Raw genomic sequence first — 23,811 nt, 5'->3', positions numbered from 1 at the left:
TTGCAAAACGACGACTTATTTTCTGGATATCCCAATTTTTGTTTTGAGTTTACGGTATTTTGAGAATCGAAACGTTATCGAAACGTAAGTTGCAAGCTCAGCAAGAATATGTCAAAGCACGGGATACACGTCCTCGCGCCAGGGGAATTACCAAAAGCTTGTCGGAAGACGCTAAACGGAGAAACACAATGGCATGGCCTTAGTCTACTCTTTATTTTGGCGTGAAAGATGGCGTGGTAAAGGAAATTCATGTCACCTTCACTCCGTGACTAACGCAAACACGACTTGTGTGTTTCTCAAGTGACTGCTTTTCTAAAGATTTTTTTTACTGTGTGGTGCCGTGCCTTTAAGCCAAAGCACTGTAAGAGGTCAGGTGGTCAAACATTACCCGCACGATTATAAACTGCTTGCAGTTCTTGTTGTTGAATAATCTCATCGACTTCATCTTAAGGATTATTCAACAATAATCACTTGGCCTTCGGCGAATAATTGTTAGTTATTTTTTCTGTCTATGTCTATTCTGTAGGGGCTGTCAACTCAAGTACAGTTTTAAGAGTGCCAGTTAGTATACAAAACTGCATAAAAAATCACACTCAGTCTGGTTTTTAAAAGTCTTCACCTACCAGTGTTCGCAACACAGGTGTCCCAACCAGGCCTGTTCCACAGATTTTGTCTGATCTCTTGCCGTGTTGCAAGATCATCATAGGCTGTGGATGCAATCAAACATATGTTTCATAAAATAACTTACTGACTTGTCCTTAGCCATTTTTGAACACAATGCATACCTTGGGAATGGAGACAAACTCGTTGACTTTCAGACAGGAAAATGAGATGTTGAAGTGGGGCTGTCCACACCCACCTGAGCCACACACCCCTGGGGTGCTTGGTAATTAAAGAATATGCATGTAATACATGCAGGGGGCTGTGTAGGGGAAACAGCTAATCAATATACATACATAACATGCCTATGATCCTATTTTGTACAATACATATGATGTACTCTCACACAGAGGACCACTTTAATCTAACTTAACTTAAAAAGGGGATGAAAACTAATGACAATGCTCACCCCATATGTGATGAACAACATACAGCTCGCCAATTTGAGAAAATAGTCCTGCTACAGCATCATCCTCTTCTTGTCGGATTTGAATTGCCTGGCCCCTGATAAATAAACCACATATGAACATTTCTAAAAATATCACATTACTGCACATTTGTTTGGTCTGAATGGAAATACAGCCAACATAAGATGGACATCATCTTTAAGAGGAGCCCTGGTTTTGGTCCCGTCCCTGCAGTTTTTCAGTCATTTTACTGTAAGTAGAGCTCCCTATAACTACAAGACGGACACCTCTCTAAAACAGACAGTTGGAGCCAGTCCCGACGGTGTCCAATTTTAGAGAGAGTTGTCTGTAAAGAGATGTGTTTATGCATCATCACCAATAAGATGAAATGCCTGTGTTGCAGCAGGATAAACAAAAGTTTAACTAGAGTATGTGTCTTACCAATTGTTTCCCCACTCAATGAGAGTTCCTGGCTGAAAAATAAAATGGCGATAGAACAATAATAGGTTTATATCGTTAAATACTAGTGCATTATAAAAACCCAAAGAAGAACTTGAAAATTAACCCTCGACTGTCCAAAAATAAAAACAACTTAGAAAGCGATTGGGGGGTCACTTTCCGAGATAACTCGGGTTAGTGCTTTCAGAAGTTTTCGACAGTGATCGGAGAATCCGAAGTTTCGGTGAGATGGGCAGCCAAGGCAGTAAACCCAGAAATTCGATCAGTATCGAGTAAGTCGCACTTTATTCTTGAATCTAGAAGCCTTTTTTGACACGTCTTTCGAAGAGCGTGTGGTGGCTGGAAATATACATCAAGGAACAACTTCCAAGGCAGCGGTGGCGTAGATGAAAAGTGAAATAACAATCGCGACGGCTGAAATCTGCATATCTAATGAGCTGAACAACTGCGGTTGTAGGTTACGTTTCTTTTTTTTCACACTTTTGACTCACTTTCCGCAGTGTTTGTTTTTCTGTGCGGCTTAAGCATTTTTGATTCGCATATTAAAACGAATCAAATGTCTGGTTATTTATTTATTTCAGCTTTGTCACACACAATGAATGCACAATGAGTTGTATCAAAACAAGTTCGCTGATCATGTTGTTTTACTTGTCTTGGACTCTGGGATATAATTCACCTGCTCCATTTCTCTCAAGTAGTATATTTAACAAAAGATCGATGTCGAATTTAGAACTGAACTTAAACATTGTCATGAAAAGAATAAAAATAACATCGAACCGTAGAATATGCATATATCCAAACCGTGCGACAAAATAATTTAATTGTCGGTTCAAACAACGTCCTTCGCCGCCTCTCAAAACACCGACTTCAAGTGAATATTTCGTGAACAGAAAATTATATTTCTCCGCATTTCTACGCAAGCTACTAAGGAATTTTTTGTGAAAGCTTATTGAAACGTTCTTATTCCAAAAAGGTTAAAAAAGAACTCATTGAAAGAAAATAAGTTTTTCGATGAGTTGTTTACACAAGCTTTACACAAAAAGTAAGGGTTGTGTAAACAAGCGATGCGAGACAGTTCACGTGCTCCACGCAACATTTCTTTTTTTAATGAAAATAGTATCCTATCTTGCTAGCGGTAAGGAAAGGATTTTGGTCTAATAACTGCTGTTCTTGTAGGATTCTAGGTTTTTATTTGCATGAAAAAAAGGCATTTCTCGTGAACGACGTGACAAAGGGTCACACCACGCTCATTCACATTGGGTGACATCCCAAGCGGCAATGGTAACGTGTGTTTCTTGAAGCGTAGTGCATAAGACAAGTAATAGTACACTTTGTTCTTACAACAGTCTTGTAAAAATAAATTGATTAATAACTTCTTTGTTTTTTCGCCTTGTATCTTGAATTACTCGATTTGAAACTTGAAGTTGTTGACTGCTACAGTAACTCATTGATTAATTCATGTCAACTTTTATTCAAATGAAAGTCCACACATGTTCGCATAGCGGACTCACTTTTACTGTTATTTGTCATGTCAGCAACTGGTTCTACATTTACATTTATTTAATAAATATTTTGGAATGGCTTTCTTTGCTACATAGTATTGCTCAAACTGCATTCATAAGAGTTGTTACCCTCAACATAGCCTGCGAACACATGTATGTATTTCTAGTTGTCACTTCTTTCCAGCGATGACTGGAAATATGTCTGTGTTCGCAGGCTTCCCTTAAAAGAAAAGTCAACCACCTTAAATTGTAAACCATGGTCCAGCTAGAGTACAATAATTATACCAGATTTTCTTTTTGGTATATTTGCTATGGCAGCATATCAGACCAGATAGCCAAGCTATGATTTGCATTTAGGTGTGATGCAGTTGAGCAAAAAAATTCCATGGTGAGACCAAACAAACCTCATTGTGCTTCTGAAGAACACCAAAAAGGTTTAAATGTACATATGTGATAAGGTATTTACTGTGTCCAAATCTGGCATTTTCAGGTCAGGGACTTGATAACAAAGAGAATCAGGACAGTATACAAGGCTTCTGATTAGCTTATTGCAAATTTGGGTATGCATGGCAATGGTGTTACCTACATCAAACTAAATCTATTGGATTTAAAACTTCCTTGTATTTAATAGAAATGACGACCTATGATTGCAAAGACTTGGTAAGGATAGAAAAGAATAAGCAAGTATGATACCTTTAAATGATATGTCCTTAGCTCATAAATATGACTTGGACGTCGCGGCGTTGGTTCACCAAAGAAACTAAACTCATGGAGTAGCTGATTTTCTCTGTTGTTTAACATGGTTCGCCTCCTCCTTGCAAACTCAAGGAACTCCTGGAGACAAAAAATGGTCATTTTAAGCCCGGGGGGGGGGGGGGGTACTCTGGCTTGTAAATGACGGGGATGATCGAAGGATTTTTTGGGGTTTGAAATTTTTGATTCTGGGATTTTTTGGGGTTGGAAAATTTGGCAAGTATTTTTTTGGGTGACTTGATTTAAATAGGGGATTTTTGGGGGGTATTAAAAACGAACTTGGTGCGGCCTTGGCGTAATTATGGTATGATGAATAAACAAACACAAGGGTTCAATTTTTTATGGTTTTCTTTGTGTTATATTATTGCCCCTCCTGGCAATTTAGGGGTAATTTAACAAGGGATTTTTTGGGGGGTTATTTTTAATCGAGGGATTTTTTTGGGTAATGTCGGAAGACTAAGGGATTTTTTTGGGTCCTGAGTTTTGCCTCTATTTGATCATCCCCGACATTTACAAGCCGGAGTACCCCCATGGGATTTTAAGCACATACTTTACATTATTAGAAGGCATGAGGAAATCAAATGTTTTCCTTTTTTAAATGAGTGCACAGAATGGAGGGTGTGTCACTGATGTGTAAACAAATGTACCAGAAAAAGATAAATCTTAAGCAGCTCTCTTTAAGATCATACATAGCTTAAGATTAATAGGCCTAGAAGTACAGGTACTAAGCAATCCACCAATTTACTGTGCATGCAGTATTTTGTTCATTAAAAACCTTTCTACGAGGAGCAAAATGACATTTGCATCAAGATGAGGCAATTGATGCCAAGGATATCTCATCTATGATCAATGAATAAATGAATAATCAATGGGTAATCATCAATAATCAACTGATTAGTCATTAGTTATTGTCAATAATCAATGAGTAATCGATGACTAAATATAATTGGTGGATCTTCTAGTAGTGGTATGTTCTGTATACTTTCCTTTCTTCATACTGTATTGATTTTGATAATGCAAAATTTCATTTGCAGCACATGATGATACTGATGAGTACCATATTTACTCGATTAAACGCCTCCCTCTAATAAACGCCGCCCTCGAATAAACGGCGCATTTCAGAGCAGAAAAATTAATAAATGCTGCCCTCGAATAAACACTGCATCATGACGCGGCGCCCGTGTAAAAAAACCAACCGGGATCTTGGCGGGATCTTGGTGAGATCCCGGCGGGGATCCCGGTAGCGATCCCGGCGGGAATCTTGGCGGGATTATGGCCGGCGGGAATCCCGGTAGCAATCCCGGCTGGATTCTTGGCGGGAATAAAAATCCTGGCGGCCATAATCCTGGCAGGATCCCGGCGGGATTTCGACCGGGATTCCTGGCGGGAAACGAAATTCCCGGCAGCCATAATCCCGTTGGGAACCTTGAAATCTTGCCAAGATTCCCGGCGGACATAATCTTGCCGAAAATCTCGATTTGCATCTCTAATAGATTCATAAAAAAAGGAGAAAGAAAAAAAAGACGTTGTATAAAATTGTAAAATAGATTGTCGTAAAAAAAAAAAAAATTAATCGTCCCCGCTGAGAATCGAACCCGGCCGCTGGACTGGAGGGCCAATGCATTACCACTACACAACGCATAAGCAAGCTTACACTTTATGGTAGAAATTAGTGTTATATAACGAAGGCTTTTGAATGGATTACCCGCGTCCGCTGTAAACACAAGGAACCAACGTGATCATATCTCCCTTCAAACAAGTTCTATACTAACATGCCGCTCACAAAAGGACAGAATCATAGCTCATAGCTCTACACCAATACATTTAGTATTCTCATTCACGAGTGGGCTAACAAAGCGCCTTTAATTGGCACCAAACACATAGATTTCGCAAACAAGAGAGAGAGCGTGAACTTTAGTTCACAAGCAAAAAAGTGAATATTCTTCAAAGCGCCTTTGATTGGCACCAAACACATAGATTTCGCAAACAAGAGAGAGAGCGTGAACTTTAGTTCACAAGCAAAAAAGTGAATATTCTTCTGTAAAATGTTTTAAACGAAACAATGAATACATAAAGGCAACTAACCTTTTCCTCTTGCTCAAGCGAAGGAAGATGCAATGATGTGATCTACCAAACGAGCGAACTATCTTTTGATCATCTGCGAACAAATCGCCGAAGGAGACCAGAGGAGACGAAGAAGCATTCCTTCCCGAAGCTTTTTAAATAACAATACAATATTAAGCATTAAGTTTACGTCTCAAGCATCAACAGACCTGTACAACTTCACATTGAATGGTCCTTATTCAAAATGTCTATCTCCTTCCACTGTTCGAATTTTGTAGTTTTTAAAAAAACACAGTTCAGCTGTACATAGCTCAGTCAACAAATTATTCCGTGACGAATCCCACAAGATAGTGCTGTCGAACACACTAGCAAGCTGTCGCGTGTACAATTGCCCATGTGACCTAAGGCAGCCAATCGAAACGCTCAGTTCACACACCTTGCGGCAAAAGGCGGGAATATTCTGGGAACATCTTCGCCGTGTGAAGCGCTGTGTGTGGTCTACGGGAAGGTAAATAAACTCTAAAAATATAAAGCTCAGTCTGATAACCTCTTCGGAGCCACAATAAAAATAGCATCTAGATGATTTTTTTAATGCAAAAAGCGCAATTACAGCGAATTCCTGATTGTATTTGCAATTGGAAGAAAAAGGCCGACAGAAATTTGTCATAGACGTTTGTCATTGGATTGTTCGAAGGTATTAAGGTTCCTCAAAGGTAAGAAAGAGTTTAAAAAGCTTGAAAAACAGACCGCGAATCAATAAAAATTCTTATCTTTTAATTTATCTTCACTTATTATCACGCGCCTCTTTGTCGCGCCAGTTCGTCTAGACTGATAAAACTTTCCTCGTGGGAGAAGCCGTCTTTGCGAAATTGAAAAAAAATTAAAAGAGCGCCAAGAGATATTTGATGCAAATCCGACGGAGGACAACTCTATAGAGCTCGAAACGCTTACATGCGAATATAATTCTCTGTACGACTACATTACCGAAGGCCACGCTATCCGGTCTAGAGTCAATTGGTATGAATATGGTGAGAAAAATGACAAATACTTTCTAAATCTAGAAAGCCGAAAGATGAGCAATATTCATGTGTCCGCAGAATTTTTGATAAACATGGTAAGTTAATTACCAATCCTAAATCAATTCTGTCTGATTTGCACGATTTTTACAGCGAATTGTATTCTAACCGTGACTTACCAAACCATCACGTTTTAAGCGACGCATTCCTTGACCACTGTCTCCTACCAAGTCTTAGTGAAGACTCCAAGAATATCTGCGATGGCGCCCTTACAAACGCAGAGTGCTTCAAAGCTCTGCAAACCTTTACTAATGGAAAGTCTCCCGGTAATGATGGGTTGACAGCAGAATTTTATAAAGTCTTTTGGCCAACCCTGGGTCACCTTTTAGTCGACTCTCTAAACTGTTCCTTTGAAAATGGAGAACTGGCGAACTCGCAAAAACAAGGTATTATTAAACTTAATGAGAAGAAAAATAAAGATAAAAGATATATCGCCAACTGGAGACCTATTTCTCTGTTAAATGTCGATGTAAAGATCGCATCAAAAGCAATAACATTAAGACTAGAAAAAGTTCTTTCAGATTTAATCAGTGCTGATCAATGCGCATTGTAAAAGGAAGGAACATTTTTGATGCTGTTCGGACTATAAGCGACATTATGGATTACACAAAATCACACAATCTTCCCGGATTCATGGTCACCATCAATTTCGAGAAGGCTTTCGATTCTTTAAGTTGGAGTTTTTTATTTAAGGTCTTGAAAAAAGTTCAATTTTGGACAGTCCTTCATAAAGTGGGTACGCATTTTTTACACAAACATATCGAGCTGCATTATGAATAGTGGAATAGCAACTCCGCTTTTTTCAGTCGGAAGAGGGGTTAGACAGGGGGATCCTCTATCGCCCTATTTATTCATTTTAGCTTTGGAGTCCCTTCTCGCTGCCATCAAACAAAATAAAGACATTACAGGAATCGAAGTAGAAGGCAAAGAAATTAAGTGTACTGCCTTCGCAGACGATTTAACTAACTTTCTAAGAGATAAATAATCGTATGAAGCGCTGAATTCATTATTAGATATTTATGGCGATTGCTCTGGCCTCAAAGTCAACAAAGAGAAAAAAAGAAGCCTATTGGCTAGGAAGTTCTCACAGACATCACGAAGCTCTCGATATAAATAAAGTAAACGAACCAATCAAAATACTGGGTATTTATTTTACTTACGATCAGGATAAAAGCAAAGAACTCAACTTCGACTTAGACTTAAAATCTATCAAAAAGGCTTTGAATTGCTGGCAATGGAGAAATTTAACACTGATCGGAAAGATTCAACTTGTTAAAACCTTCGCTATGCCAAAATTCATGTACCGAGCCTCTCTTATTTCTTTTGACAAGGATATAATTAAAAGCATAAATTCGGTGATTTTCAATTTTGTGTGGAAAGGTAAAGACAAAATTAAGAGACTGGCCTTAATCAGTGAATATGAAGATGGTGGCCTAAAGATGCCTCACACTGAATCCCTGATTGCAACACAGAGAATTGTATGTGTCAAAAGGTACTTTGATGATAGTGTTAGCCCATGGAAAACCTTCTTATCTCATTATCTTAAGAATGTAGGATCAGAATTTCTCTTCAAATGCAATTTCAAATTATCGTGTCTTCCCTGCAAGATACCAATTTTTTACAAAGAATGCCTCAAAGCCTGGTCTGATTTTAAAAGCTGCACACCTGTTTCTAAACAAGACATTTTAAATGAGATTATCTGGAACAACCAAAACCTTTTGATCAATAAACAATCAATATTTAATAAGAAAATTAAGGAGGCAGGTTTTGTACATTTGAGAGATATCCTTTCAAATGACGGGAAACTAAAAAATTGGGAAGTTTTTAAAGAGAAAAACCTCTCCTCGTCGGATTATCTTCTCCTTCTCGGCGTTTTTAGTGCTATCCCGTCTGCGTGGAAACTTCTTCTAAAGACTGGAGATGATGCAAACCAAATCGACAAAACGGTCTCGGAAAATTACTTTGAAGATATGACCTGTATGAGCTCTAAATCGATTTACTCAGCCCTGGTTAAACGGGTTCAAATTCCCCCAACTGCTCAAGCTAAGTTTGAGTCTTTATATAATATTTCCAACTCCTTAGACTGGAAAAATATTTATCAATTGCCTGGTCGAGTCACTCTTGACACCAGAACGCAAGCCTTTCAATACAAGATTTTAAATCGTATCCTTCACACAAATAGTATTTTATATAAAATGAAATTCATTCCTTCTCCGTTATGCACCTTTTGTGGAGATCACGAAGAAACTCTGGAGCATCTTCTGGTAAAGTGTGTGTATACGAAAGATTTTTGGTCTGCCGTTATTTCTTGGCTAAACAATCAAAACATGCAAGTTGATAAGTTTGACGAAATAACCATCTTTTTTGGTTGTTTCGACAACATTCCAGACAGTAATTTGTTAAACCATATAATTCTGTTAGGGAAATATACCATTTATATATGTCGTAACAAAAATATCAAACCATCGTTATCCTTACTAAAAGCCAAAACACTACAAATTCGAAAGCTAGAGCTTTTCATTGCAAAAAAGAATAAAAAAGAAGCTTTTCATTACAGTAAGTGGCAAAAAATGTTATTGTAAATTGTTATTGTTGATATGGCATCTTTAAATTAAGTAGTAGGAAATTTACACATAATTAATTAGTCAAAGTAAAAGTTCAAGGTGCTAGTAGGTTAAATTCAATTAGGTTTTAAAACAATTAATCTAGCCGACTGTGAAATATTGCTTGTAATTAGTGTTAGTTAGTGGTAATACGTCATGGGAGGCGCGGTGGCCTAATGGTTAGCGCGCCGGACTCCGGAGCGAGCGTTCCAGGTTCGAGCCCTGGCCAGGGTTACTGTGTTGTGTTCTTGGGCAAAACACTTTACTTTCATAGTGCCTCTCTCCACCCAGGTGTATAAATGGGTACCGGCGAAATAATGCTGGGGGGTTCCCTGCGATGGACTAGCATCCCATCCAGGGGGGAGTAGAAATACTCCTAGCTGCTTAATGCTAAGGAAACCGGGATAAGCTCCGGCAGTATGCGCCACTTTGGCTCGAAGCTGACCTTTATTAATACGTCTGTTGTTATAAGTATGTAGTGTTAGTAGTGTGTTTGTAAATAATCTGTTTTGTAATTGCAATAAAAATGTAAAAAAAAAAAAAAAAAAAAAAAGAATCACGTCCGCGGCTCACCGTCACGTATTAAATATTTTTCGACATTTTAAAAATCAAACTGGTTTATAAAGTACTACTTTCAGTACTTTAAGTTTATTTCATCAATACACGCCATGACTTGTGTTCCGACCACAGCATTATATTATTTGTGAGAATTTCAAAGCATCGACTTTCTCCCGGTGAGTTCTGAGAAGTGAGTTCTCGCCGGGAACACTACCGAGATTTATTCACGCTGTAAAAAATTTGCCGGAAATTTTTTTTTTCTTGGCGGGATCTTGGTGAGAATATAATTCCCGGCAAGATTCTTGCCGGGATCCGTGGCGGGAAATGCTACCCAGGTGGGAACCCGGCGGGAAGTCTGCTATCTTGCCGGGATCCCGGTCTCGGCAAGATTCTTGGCGGGATCCCGATGTGCCAGGAATTTTTTCCCGGCCGGGATCCCGGCGGGATATCGCCATCTTGGCGGGATCTTGGCGGGATCCCGGTTCGTGCCGGGATCCCGGTCTCTTTTTTACACGGGCGGTTATTCAAGACTCAAACAGCAAATGCAGTAATTTTCAAGTTTGAGCAAGCCTAAAATAATTATTTTCCTGGATTGTAACAATGTTTGAAGATACTGAAAATGACTTTGGAGACATTAGCAATACTCCATGTCCCTTTTTTAAATTACAATGTTAAAGTAAAAAATGTTCAGTTACCATGCCATTCTTTGCAAGAAATAAATTGTATAAATGCCGCACTCGAATCACGAAACATTTAATAAACGCTGCAGCATTTATTCGAATAAATACGGTAATCTTATCGATGACATCAATTATGACAGAACATTTTGTGGCCTATCCATTAGTCATTGATTATCAGCAATAATCAATGACTTATCAACTGATTACCTATAAATTACTCATTAATGTAGTGGATGTTATTGATATTTTTAATGGGATATCCTTGGTATACGTAACTGCTTTTGTGTAAGGTTCCTCTTGTTGTTTTTAACTAGTTGATTTAGATTTGGTCTCTTGAGAACGAAACCTTGAGCTCACAATCTTATCTGCTTAAAATATAGAAACCTTAAGCTTTCATTTAATAAAATTCAAACTACATTGACTTTTTTCCTTTTTCATAACAAACCTTGTTTTCTCTGATGTACTGCTTTGCTTTCACAACTGACTTAAATCCACCTCTGTACTTCCAAAAGTGAACTGTTAAAGAAACTTCAGTCAATTCTGTGTTGAGGTCAACATCTATTCAGCAGTCAGTTGTCCAGGTCCACAAAATAACCCATTTAGTAAGAATATTATACTATCGAAGTTCTCATAAGCAAGCAGCTTGGGTATTCAATAACTGGCAAAGTGGCTGCGAGCCACTGAACTCGGAAAATTATCGTGAGGGTGAAAATGTATGGCTACTTAGTGTGGGTGACAAATAGATATTTTTGAGTTGTTTGTACTGTAGTAAAAAATGAAGGAACATTTTGTTTGGTCAAATGTAATGCATAGGTCGTAGTACATCTGATCTAGTGGATGTACATGGTAGCATGAAATTTGTAGCTGGGCATATGGTACAAATACAGTACCATGACAATAATGTCCAAGAATGATAATTTAACATTCACAAGTCTAAAGAGATTAAGAGACTGTAAGTTGACATAAGCCCATAACCCGGAACACAATTTTTTGTTAATTATTTGGCATGTACCCAGAGCCCATAACTACATGATTCTTGGTGCTGACAAATAAGTGACACCTCTGGGGACAAGAAAAGAGCAGGATAGATTATAAAATGAACAAGCTTTACTTAATAGGTGCAACAAGTATTTATTGAACTTTGTAAAAATATGTAAAAAAAATACAGTTTGTAAAACTTATGAATGACATTTTTGTCAGGAGCAGGACACATAATAACAGTACTTGCCAAGAAAAATAATTTAATAGCCACAACTTGGAGGTATCATCTGGATAACAGTGTGACCTTCCTTTCATTTTACTTTAAAGAATAAGTTCATTTTAATTGTTTGGTTATTATGACTGATTACTCTGCATGTGGCAAAAGTTATTAAGTGGTGATATCATACAAGTCATGTAGAATGTAGAATTTTTCTGAAGCAATGCATCTTCTTTGTTGGCATCCTTGACTTTTAGTGATGTACATGCGAAGTGCAAGGAAGTCATGCAGTATAATAAGTACTTGTACTTGATGTTCTTTTTGAGAGACTGTAGATGTAATTCTCAGTTTTATTCCATGAAGTTTACAGGATAACTTGTCCTGCAGGCAATGTCCAAAAGGGCTTTCAATGTGTTGCATCTTCAACATCACTATTAGTACCTCAGCAAGTGTCGAAGTTGTTAACATTTCTCTGTTGCTTGGGATAAATGTAGTTGGCAACTTGCACTGTTCATTTTGTTTCCACACATGTTGACCAAAGAATAAACTGTTGCACCTAAAAATAATTAATAAGAAAAATCATGTTCAGCTGTAGGTTAAAGAGGATACATTAATATAAAGTAAAAGGTGTATAAATGTAGTTCAAATGCTTATCAGTCTTTGTATGAAATCCCCACCCCCACCCCAGAACCCTCTTAATGTTAGGAACCTACCTAAGTCTGGATTTCTTCTCAGTGAAGGGCATGTCAACTGACATGTCATCCTTACCCTCAAAAAAATGAGGGCGAGTATTTTTCACTCCAAACGTTTATGCTCATATTATGCAAGTTGTAGCAGTCCAAGTATTTTGGAACATGAAAATAACAAGCAAGTCAAAATATCCTTTGTTTGTTTGAAACAAAATTTCTGTTTTCTATATCAGTCATTTAATAGATTGTTGTGTAATTATGTATTGACATGAACATAGAGCATTTTGTTATTTATGGGCACAAGTGATATATGCTTTAAAGTTCTGCGAATAAATTACTGGTACAAAATGAATGAGCAATTCATAGAGTTTGTTTGCTTAATTTACTATATGCTCAACAAGATTACCCCATGATGTTGCTTTGCACCTCTTACACACAGCCATGTCACTACATGTTGAAAAGCCTCAAAGGTTTGCAAAATGCTCACATGTTGTTTTTGAATAAACTTTAATATAAGCTTAAGATTTTTGAAGAATTTTGCAGTATTTCGGCAATAGCTTAACTGACCTTACAAAGCCTAATTGAAAATGAAGTTTTAAACTTTATTATTTAAGTAATAAAAGTTCCATATGCATTCTATATAAAACTTTTTATGCATTTATCACTGTCCAATCAGAAAATTACTTTCCAATCTCAAATAACATTTCTTGTTGAGTATGTACTGTAATACTTAAAGTTATTTTATTCGGCTTTACTTTCATATGATGTACATCACTTGTTTCTGGAAAGTTAACTGGAAGAATGATGCAATCAAACAGGTTTTAGTGATATAAAGATAGGCTTATGATCACTGTAGTATGACTCCAGGGTACCTGCAGATTGTACACATTGTGGTATATTGGTATAAATGTGATCAATTTGTGTACGGTAGTCAGTAGTATACTGGTTTATAAACTGTGTGTACCCTTTGTCTGTAATCAGATATTTTTTTAAAGCTTTTTGTTCTGTATTGATCTGCATTAAATTAATGTTGAAATCTCCAAGGATAACAGTTGGAATTGCAGGTTCTGTCAAAAGAGAGTTATGAAGATGATTAAGGGCACCAATTAACTGTGAAGTTGTAACATTAGATTTTGATCGGTACAACCAATGACATGAATATTTGGAAGTGGCTGGCTCAGGATCATGAAGTAATTTCTACATTATTAAAGTTGAATCTGTATGGAATTTGAGTACAATTCAAATCATTCTTAATGTACACAGCAGTTCCGTAACAAGTTCTTATGTTAGAGTGATTGAAGTCATTTCTGTAAAGTGTGAATCCCCTCATCTGATATGTGTCATCTCTATCTAACAAGCAAAGTTTTGTTTCAAAAAAATGTTAACATCAGCTTTCTGAATGTTGTAATCACTTTGTATATCATCTAGGTGGAGATGGAGAGATCTAACATTCTGAAACAAGATTGTTTTTGTTTGGGGTGAACCTTCAGTCTGTAACACTGCTAAAGGTTTGAGAGTTGCTTCTGTTCTGAGTCTGTTCATTTACTTTTAACTTTCTCACTAACTTTTATTTTGTTTTCATTTAAATTAAGAATATGCAGTGAGAGCTGTTTCTTACACGGCTCAAGCCAACATAATGCATATGCTCCCTTGTGGATGCTGGAAAATCAACAACTGCTTGTTTAATGTGTCACCTTGACATCGGTGATAGTCTTGGCAGCAGCAGGTCTAAGGGAATTGTCGGGAGAATTTGAACTTGATTTTTTTTATTGACTCTAAACTGTCTTGTTACTTCTAATACTGGCGTCCAATTTTTATTTATGTTTGCCTTGTACAAATGTGATTTTCTCTGCGCTGGTTTCTGCCTTGTCAGGATGTGGAAATGAACCAAATAATACTTGGTCTGGTGGAATTTTCAACTCTGTAGTCTATTTTTCTATACACACTCTGCACCATTTGTTAGTCCATCAGTCACATCAATGTTAGTTGTCAGATCATATTTTGCTGCAGTTGCTACTGACACTACTGAATTAAACCCATTGTTTTTGTTGGATCATCTGGTATTTTATTTTTGATTTGTTTCTTGAGATCTCTGTCCCCAACTATAATGTCTACAGCCTTAATCTGAGCTTTATCAGTTTGTCAGGTACGTGCTTTGGACTATCTACTGATGCATTTGTTGTAAATAAATGTGCAATGTTCATAGGGTAGTTATCTTGTCCAGGCCTTACAGTCAGGTCTTTGTTTTAAAATGGCTATTATTTTCAGAGTGGTTTCCCTCTCTCAAGCGATTCAGTAGCTCAGCAAATCTTTATCATCTTTTTTCTCATTATTTCCTCAATCAAAAGGCTTCCACATCACTTGGGATAAATTTTTAGCTGAGCCCAAAGTTACCACGCCCCCATATTTGTTGCAATCTTTCGTGCCACTCCAACCTCCCTTTCTTGTTCTTTGGTGTGTTACTTCGAGGTGAAATTCTCTATAGCGGTATCTGCAGCTGAGTGGCCCTTTATATTATGCTGACAGTGGGGCTGTGCGTTATTCCTCAATGGTATCAGATATCTTGGCGTTATAATGCTATAGTACTTTGCCAACTCCGCACCTCCACTTAGGAACAATCTGGGGGAATGTTTGATGTGATGAAAACTTCTTTTTTTGCGGAAACACTCACCCTACACTGAACCCTTGCTCTGCACCTGGTCAAAACTCTTCTGACCTCTATTGATGTTCTGTTGGGTACTACCTTAAATCTAAATTCGTACTTCTCCAGGATCCTAGGTTGTCTCTATTTATGGCCAAATTATCCCCAATAACTCAATACTATACCACTTACTAAACGCCCTCGTAACTATTGGGAAATTTACCTTATCTGAGGTGAGGCATCAGACTTATGCTTGCGCACAATACCTACTCTATTTTAAACTTTAACATCTCTCTCCTTTTCTCTCCTTGTGGAGTATGAGAATGAAAGACTCACGTTCTCCTCCTCAAAGACGCAGCTGTCTTATGCTTTCAACTAAATTTCTTTATTTGCTCTCTTCAGTCTTCTCAAGGTGATATCCGCATTGGTGGAAGGGAAACTCTTTCCCTTAATCACTGTTGCGTTACATATCACTTAGCTGTCTGTTTGCAGACAAAATTCTTCGCTTTTCACTGTGGGGCCCTTATCCAGATCTTTTCGGGTACTCCTGGCATACTTCATGCTCTGCACACGGCTCTCTACTGTATTTGTGAAATTCGGGGCAATGCCTTGTACGACTTACTCCATACTAACCTTCTATTTTGGGCTTCCCACTTATAATTTCTTTTGTTTTATTTCCCTGTTCCATTATGATTTGCTTTTTTATCCTTAATATCTCTTCTCCTCATGACTACCTCTCCTTCACTCTTTCACTTTCTACAGTATCTACTACCTCTGGTCTACTCTATGTGTTACTAGGCGCCTTTTATATTTTATGTCTGGGCGCACTGTATACATAAACTCCCTCTGGTTCACGGATCAGGTACGAGGTATACTGCTCTTCTAATGAGTTAACTTAGTAACTCGGCTCTTAGGAATATTTTAACTTTAAATGGAACCCTTTCTTTAATATTTATTACCTCCTTACCAGTGACACTCAAAAATCTAGCCTTTACTTATTATTACATTTACTCTAGGCTTACAATCCACTGACTGCAGTTTTTTTTCTCTCTATTAAGTATTATTTTACTCTTCTCCTTTCTTTTCTATTTTTTTCTCTGTTTACTTCTCTTGTTTTTTTTACTTTTCTTACATCTTCGGGTTCTTTTATTGTTTTTTTTTTTTGACGGTTTTTTAACTTTCTCTTTCCTTTAATTTTTTTTTTTATGTTTTCTTTTTTTTTCGAGGGTTTCTTAATTTCTTTCCTGCTTTCGTTTAGGTGTATTCTGTTTGCCTTTTCCGATTTGTAAAGCTTTAGTTTTTCCTTTCGTATTGTTTCAGTGTTGTTGTATCTTTCCTGGGCATCTTATTCTTCTTTTTCTAAATTCTGTATTAGCTCTTCTCTTTTTCATGTATTCTCACGCTTTACGCTTTTAGTTTTATCATTTAGTTTGTTTGCATCTAGTTGCCACTTTGTCTTTTTTGAAAGTCAGAGCTACATGACTAGTACTTTTTTCTACGGTAGATACATAGTGAGTTTCACCTTGTGCCCAATGTAATATTTCTGGATCCCTTGTCAAATTATGGGTTGAACAACAGTAACAGGAGAAAAGTTTATTTGACAGCAATATAATTAAAACTGAGAAATTGCCACTGCCTGAACTATTATTGCATCAGCCCATTTCCCTCACTGACATTTTTATAACTGCCACTCTGTGACTTCTTTTTCGGGGTCTGGTAGGCTGAGTAAATGGTTATTAGGATCATAAGTTGTGAGGCTCTACATCCTCGACATAAGTGAGTTCTATAGTAGAACCTGGTTTCTAAAGTGACATTGGATTTACTGGTGAAGCATATGTTCTGTGATATTGACTGCATTGGTTGTGGCCCTGGGTTCTTTCAATATCACCACTGAGAGAAATGACTCTATGGGACACATGATAGGTTTGGACTGACAGTGTTTTAATTTTATCTTCTCTTGTTAAATACATAAAAACGTGGGTTTTTCTTATGCTTTGATGTCCTCAGTTGCACAATACATAGGTACAACTTTTGAGTGAAAAATGCTTTCTACGTGTGTTTTGTCCTGTGCTCACTGATATAATACGATAACTCAAAGAATTTTAGCTTAGATGAACTTGGAATCCACTTCTTAAGATTGTTGGCAGCATTTTAACATGATTTGAATAGTTTAAAAAATTTCCTATAAGGATCTAGGTTCTCTTTCATTTCTTACTGATGAAAACTGGATGAAGAAATAAACCTTGCCCTTACATTCTATTTCTTTCACTTAATACAAGCAGGACTACTTTTATAATCAGAAGTATTCCATATTGGGTGCTCATCATATTAATCTCGCTTCTTTCGACCAAACTGCTCGTGATTTTTCACTTTCACATGATTGTTATATTTGCTTTCATTTTTCTAGTTTGCTTTATTTGCTCTATTTGCTATCATTTGCTCATATTTGCTATCTTCTCGCTTTCCATAGTTATGGCATAACCCCAGGGAGATGGGGATTCGACGTGCATCGCACGTCTCTCGCCTTTGGAATCACCCCGGCGAGTCAAGGGTTGGTTTGATGTTTCTGCCCCTGAATATAAAGGGACTTATTATGAACATCTCTATTTCTACGGGATACATCGCACTTAATTGAAAAATCCTGAGATAAATGAGGCCGATACTCCCAAACTAACAATGGCGTCGCTGAGTTGAAGGTTTAGTCGTACTTTCAGGTGACTTTTACGAGCACTCCGACATACCCGAAGAAAATATTCTATTAATTTTATTCTTTTTGTCCCCTCTTCACAAATGGTGGTCCATTCGTAGCTTGTGTACTCTGTTCGAGCGGCACAAAATCATCGAGCTCTCCAAATCATAGACCACTCTCAATAACGTCATACTTTAAATCCACAAATAGAAACGGTGCCACTAAAGGAAATCGCTTGTAGTTTGAGTCACCTCAAAACGAGATTTTGCCGGGTTCAAAAGATCGTGGCAGTGTTCTCCAGATTTGGGAAAGCGGCGGTATTTGGACTGTGGTTTTCAATGTAAAACCGGAGTAAAAAGATAACTAATTTTGCTTTGAGGCTTTTAGTTCTTTCTGGCAACCTAGTCGATTATTCACCTTCTTTACACCGCGATCTTCTTTTACTTGGTGCAGTTGTGTTCTTTTCTTTGATAAAGGTAGCTTCCGTTCAGGAAAAATCGTCACCCTCCTTTACATAGTATTAGGGCAATCACTTTATTATGACATTAATGGTGAGAAAACACAGTAAAAATAATAAGTGATATAGTCTTTGCTTATGGATAGGAATTCCCAGTTAAGATCTCAAAAGTAGGTAACGTCGTGTTATATTTCAATTTTAAGCAGGCGGCAACTATTTTCCTGTGATCAGCTTGCGGCCCGCCTGGCCTTAAATACCTAGGGAGAACACTGCGTGGAAAGTCGACGGTTCCTCGGTGAGAGAACATTTACGTCTCTTGGTTGAGCCCGCTGTTGACGAGAAATGACTCAGCGGCTCAATATCCGGTTCAAACGCTATTTTTTTTCGTTTTCACTTCCGTTCTGCGTCGTGGCGCAAGTGGAAGTGAAATGCGTAGTGAAATCAGCAAGCGTTGAGAGTTCGAATCCTGGACTAAAGATGTTTTTTCCTGTTGGTTTTCTTTTTTTTTAACATATCATTTATTCCGTTATTGTACCAATTTACCGGAACAAAAAACATGTCATGTTAAAATACGTATTTTAGAGAACTTGAGCCATTAAGTATGGGCTCCTGGTATTATTCATTTCTTTTTGTATTTCTTTTTGGCGTCGGTATTGTGATTTGAACTCAATATGTTGGTCGTTGCCCCACTTTTTTACAAAACTGGCAGTATGTGATAGAAGAAAGGGCTTGCAAACGGCTTTCTGTGACGACTCTCGATCGTCACCAGGGTGCATTCCGTGTACACGCCACGCCGAAGATACGCCAAGTTTTTTTTTATAGGGCTACGCCAAGGTCCTTTATTATTCATACCTAAAACAAGTCATCTGTACGCCAGTTATAATGTGCCGACTACGATCGTACGCCAGAACGCCGTGCAATTTTAAAATCCTCCCCGAAAATCTTCGGCGTAACCTACCGTAAAATGCCTGCAGTCTGGTTGATCGATTGTTACAAATGGTCGCCTTGTCAAAAAGTTGATTTCATCGTCTCTGTATTTCCATCACGGATAGAACGACGCTAGTCATCTCAGTGTTTAACATTGGACGCCATTTTTGAAATGTAGATTTCATGTGGTCGAGACCCGATTTGCCTCCTCGAGTCTTATGCGCATGCGTTTAGCACAAAATTTCAGTGCTTTAGTCTAGGCGTACCACAAGGAGAGCATTGGGTTTTTAGAAAAAATATTAGCCTTTGTGTACTTCATATAAAGTAACACAAATCAGTGCGGCATTTTACCTGCCTCCTACCCGCTTCACAAAATTAATTTATTAATTAATTTGATATTAATTAATTATCCAATTAAAATGTCTAACAGGAAACGGGTGAAGGAGTGAGGGAGTGAAGGAGTGAAATTGGCCCCCAAAAAAAACTCGGAATTTTCCGAGTTAAAAAGTGGTTGTAACTAGAGCAGGTTTTTTAAAAAAGAGCTCTCATAAGCAGGTACACGCTGAAACAATAGATGTTGTTTGCCAGAACTTTGAGCATAAGGCTTTCAATCTGGCAGTTTCGGAGTACAGTCCCTCTCCAGCCATAAATCATCTTGAAGCTTTAATATCAATGAACCTTATTTGACAAAAATTTTATTTATTATGTTTTGTCAAGGTAAATGTGAACAGGCGGTGTATATGTTACAGGTCAAATTTTAATTTTTACCCACTCATTTTTTACACTAGGTTAATACATTCCAACCTACAACCATGGTAACAAGTGTCAGAAAAAAACTATGTATTTGACAATTTTTTTTTAATGACACATTGCAACATTGAGGAGGGTTTCCATTATATCATCAGACAAAGTTTCAGTTTGTTAAATGCTAAATTCTGGTAAGCTGCACCAAATATAATCACAATGTGGGTACAGAAAAACCTTCCCACATTTTCAACAACAAAACAATGAGAACAGTAACAATAACAATGTCGTTTGATACAGAAGGACTGAAGCTATCGATTGATCCATTGTAAATAGTCTTCTTCATTGCATACTCTTTTACAATATTGAGCACTGTGAAGATTGTACTACACCTATTGAAATTTCTGGGTCATGCATTACCTAGTAATATAACACAGAGGGTTACTACAGTGAAATCAATTGTAAAAAGGACATAATCCCTGGCTATAATAATAAGGCAATACTAGTCACTCAAATGAAGGGCAAAACAACACAGGGTCATGTTATACTGATGTCAGTAAATTACGAAAGAAGACCAGTTGTTGATATTAAGTGGAAGACCTCAACACATTTTCAAATTGCTTTTAGTGAGCGTGTATGGTTCCCTTGGTGTGTTGTGTGCATTGTTTGCTTCAGAGCTAATATCAAGCAAAGGTAAATAATTATTTTACACTAAAGTTTTACTCACTTAAGCACAAGAAAAGTAGTCCGACTGCACAAGAACACACAACCAAAAACTATCCAAAATAGGGGTTCAAAGAGAAACCACAGGTGCCATTGAAAAAAAAAAAAAAAAAAAAAAAAATGTGTTTATAGTGGTCATGCACTTAGCTTTATATCTCAACGAGATAGCTAGTTTACAGGCATGCCACTGAAACAGAGGAAACAAATAATTTATAAATGAACATAACAAGGTTAAAAATCCCAACTGGCAGGAGGCAGACCAGTTGGCTATATACAAAGCGTGGTCGAGAATTTGAACTCCGGGACAACCGAAAAACAAATCCAGCTAGTGGCAAGGGCAGGCCTCGAAGCCTCGAACCGGTGACCTCCGGATTACAACACCAGCGCCCTAAACCACTCGGCCACGCTTGCCTCTGTTATACAGAATACATGAAGACACTCATTTGCATAGAATGTATCTCATAAATTTGCATTGACAGACTTACAGCCTGATTGCAATAGCATGAGATACCACAGGTTTCCCACAAAAAATAGCCTTAAGTTAATTTTGCCCTATAACAAATTATATTTTTTTATTGCATTGGTGATTGCTGTAAATCAGAATCTTTGAGTGGTCACTTATTAGAGATCACAAAGAAGAGACCAGTTGGTAATTCCTAATTAGACAGTCGTTGATGCTTACTGGAGTGGTGGTCGCTTACAAGAGCTGGTATTATAACCTGTTTAATTTCATTATTTTACCAGGGTAATTAACAAATGATTGTGACAATAAACATTGACAGTGCACAAATAAACAGTGTCCGTAAAGCGGGGTTGACAATGTATAAGAGTTTGTCACTCAGGACACGGAAAAGTATCTGTTGTCCGTATTAACGGGTGTCCGTATTAAGCGCGTTGATTTTAGAGAAAATGTATGAGGTTTTCGTCGGGACCAACAAAACTGTAATACCGGGGTGTCCGTATTAAGCGGGTATCTGTAAAGCGCCCAGGTTCCACTGTATTAAATTAATTCCACTTACTTGCTTGATCAAGTCTTCCAAACATAGTTGTCCAGGCTCCAACCAACTCCCCTGGAAATTCTTCATCTGCACTGAGTTTGGGTAATGTCTCTGATCTGAAAAAAATATTAACCTTTCATTTTATGACAGGGAATGAAACTCTTAGGCTTAAAGGATAGTGCAGTGAAAGTATCATGTTTTATGCTTCATGTTTATTTGCTTTAAGGTTATTACCCTGAAATAGAACTGAACATAGATTTTTAACCAAACTTTGCCTACTGGTTTATTAGTGTAGTGTTTACACTACACTCATGCATTGACTTGAGAAGGGAAAGCAAACGCTGCGCCTAGGTGTTAGATAATGCGCAGTCAAGTGGAACAAGTACATAGACATGAATATGCAAATTAGATGGGAACGGGCTTGTTATTATGACCTATTATCCACGAATGTTCTGAAATGAAAACACTCGAATGTTTGCCAGTGAAGTTTTCGCGGAATGTTATATTTTAGTTTAGCGTTTAAACTGCACTCATGCGGTAGATTGTTGGGTGAAAATTCCTACGGAGAATGAATTTTATTATACTATTAAAATCTTAAAAATATGCGTTAAAAATACAATATTAAAAAACGATAAAAATACAACATGTCTATCATCTAAAACAAGAACTGCATTGGCAGCCACCAAAGTTTGTTGTATTAAGATGATTGATAAAAGCTTGAACGTTTGCTGCATTTTTTGCTGCCGGCGGTAACTGATTCCAGATTCTAGAGATGATATAAGAATACGAGCCGTGAAAGAATCTACTATTATAAGGGCATTGTTCTACATTTAGCCCGCTGCTTCTAAGATTGTATGGTGTGACCCGGGGCTTGAATAAGTTGGTGATATAACGTGAGCCATTTTCTTTAAAAACTTAAAAACTATTATTAGAGATTGTTCATACGTCTATGTTCTAGCGTTCTCATGCCCAGCAGTTTGAGTAATGACTCATAATTAGAAGTTTTTCCCGTGTTCATTACTGTTTGTAGACCATAGTAGTAAGCGTCTTCCACTTTTTTGTTGAGCATTTTACCTATACCAATCAGTAAAGAATTACAATACTCAAAATGCGGTATTATAAAGCTCCTGTATAAAAGCAATATTTAAATCTGTGTATCTGTGGGCACTAAGCGCTTGAGACGACGAAGTGCGGCAATCTTAGCGTATACTCTTTTCAGCATTACATTTGTGTGTTCTTTGAAAGATAATCTATTGTCCAGACATACTCCAAGGATCTTTAAATGTTCTTTGATATCGACTGAAGTGCCATCAAACTCCAAATCGTAATTGTATGTTGAATTCCCAAGAATCATCACTTGTGTCTTGTCCCCATTGGCTTGAAGATAGTTGTAGTTAAGCCAGGTAATAAGCAGGCAGAGAGAAGAGACGGAAACAGATTCGTTCATGTCGTTCATAAAGATGTTAAACAGTAAGGGGCTAAGGAGACTTCCCTGCGGGACGCCGCACTGTAAGCGTGACCAGCTAGAGCATGTATTATTGCATATTACCCTTTGTTTACGGTCATGCAAAAATGATCTTAAAAGTTGAAGGGCTCAGGTTCTTGTAAGCCATACGCTTTTAACTCTGCTAGCAGTAGATTGTGGCAAATGCAGTCGAAGGCCTTGGAGAGATCGATAGCAACCACACCCACTTCTTTCTTTTCATCAAGTGCGCGTCTCCAATCATCTGTTAATTTGATCAGCGCTGTAAAGCAGGAGTGTCCCCTAAGACAACCCAACATGTTGGGCGAGAAAATTGGTGCAAAGGAGGCGTACATCTGGTCGAACAGCACTTTCTCAAATAGTTTGGAGATTGCAGAGATGACGCTGACTGGTCGGTAACATCGCCCTTCTTATGGATGGGGGTGACATTACTCATTTTCCATTCTTTTGGCAGAGTACTCGTGCAAATACAGTAATTAAACAAAGACGTTAACGGATCG

At 37.7% G+C, this 23,811-nt stretch overlaps 1 protein-coding gene and 1 long non-coding RNA gene across 2 annotated transcripts in view; one reads left to right on the top strand and one right to left on the bottom strand.

The window, feature by feature from the left end:
• Positions 1 to 23,811, bottom strand: part of LOC144647395 (protein NipSnap homolog 1-like) — a 32,752-nt gene that overhangs the window by 2,750 nt on the left and 6,191 nt on the right. Inside the window, exons 3-8 of the mRNA XM_078507200.1 lie at positions 21,850 to 21,944; positions 11,208 to 11,278; positions 3,722 to 3,862; positions 1,509 to 1,540; positions 1,070 to 1,164; positions 624 to 707 (exon numbers count right to left, since the gene is read on the bottom strand). Coding sequence (XP_078363326.1) covers positions 624 to 707; positions 1,070 to 1,164; positions 1,509 to 1,540; positions 3,722 to 3,862; positions 11,208 to 11,278; positions 21,850 to 21,944 — 518 coding nt within the window. The remainder of the gene's footprint in view (positions 1 to 623; positions 708 to 1,069; positions 1,165 to 1,508; positions 1,541 to 3,721; positions 3,863 to 11,207; positions 11,279 to 21,849; positions 21,945 to 23,811) is intronic.
• The window catches only part of LOC144647408 (uncharacterized), a 40,682-nt gene that overhangs the window by 11,330 nt on the left and 5,541 nt on the right, over positions 1 to 23,811 (top strand). The gene's annotated exons all lie outside the window — the stretch shown is intronic.

The sequence above is a fragment of the Oculina patagonica genome, chromosome 3, assembly GCF_052425735.1.
Source record: "Oculina patagonica isolate OP01 chromosome 3, crgOcupat, whole genome shotgun sequence".
Classification (NCBI taxonomy): Eukaryota; Metazoa; Cnidaria; class Anthozoa; order Scleractinia; family Oculinidae; genus Oculina; species Oculina patagonica.
Note: the sequence above shows the minus strand (reverse complement) of the source record. Positions and strands in the feature narration are given on the sequence as shown.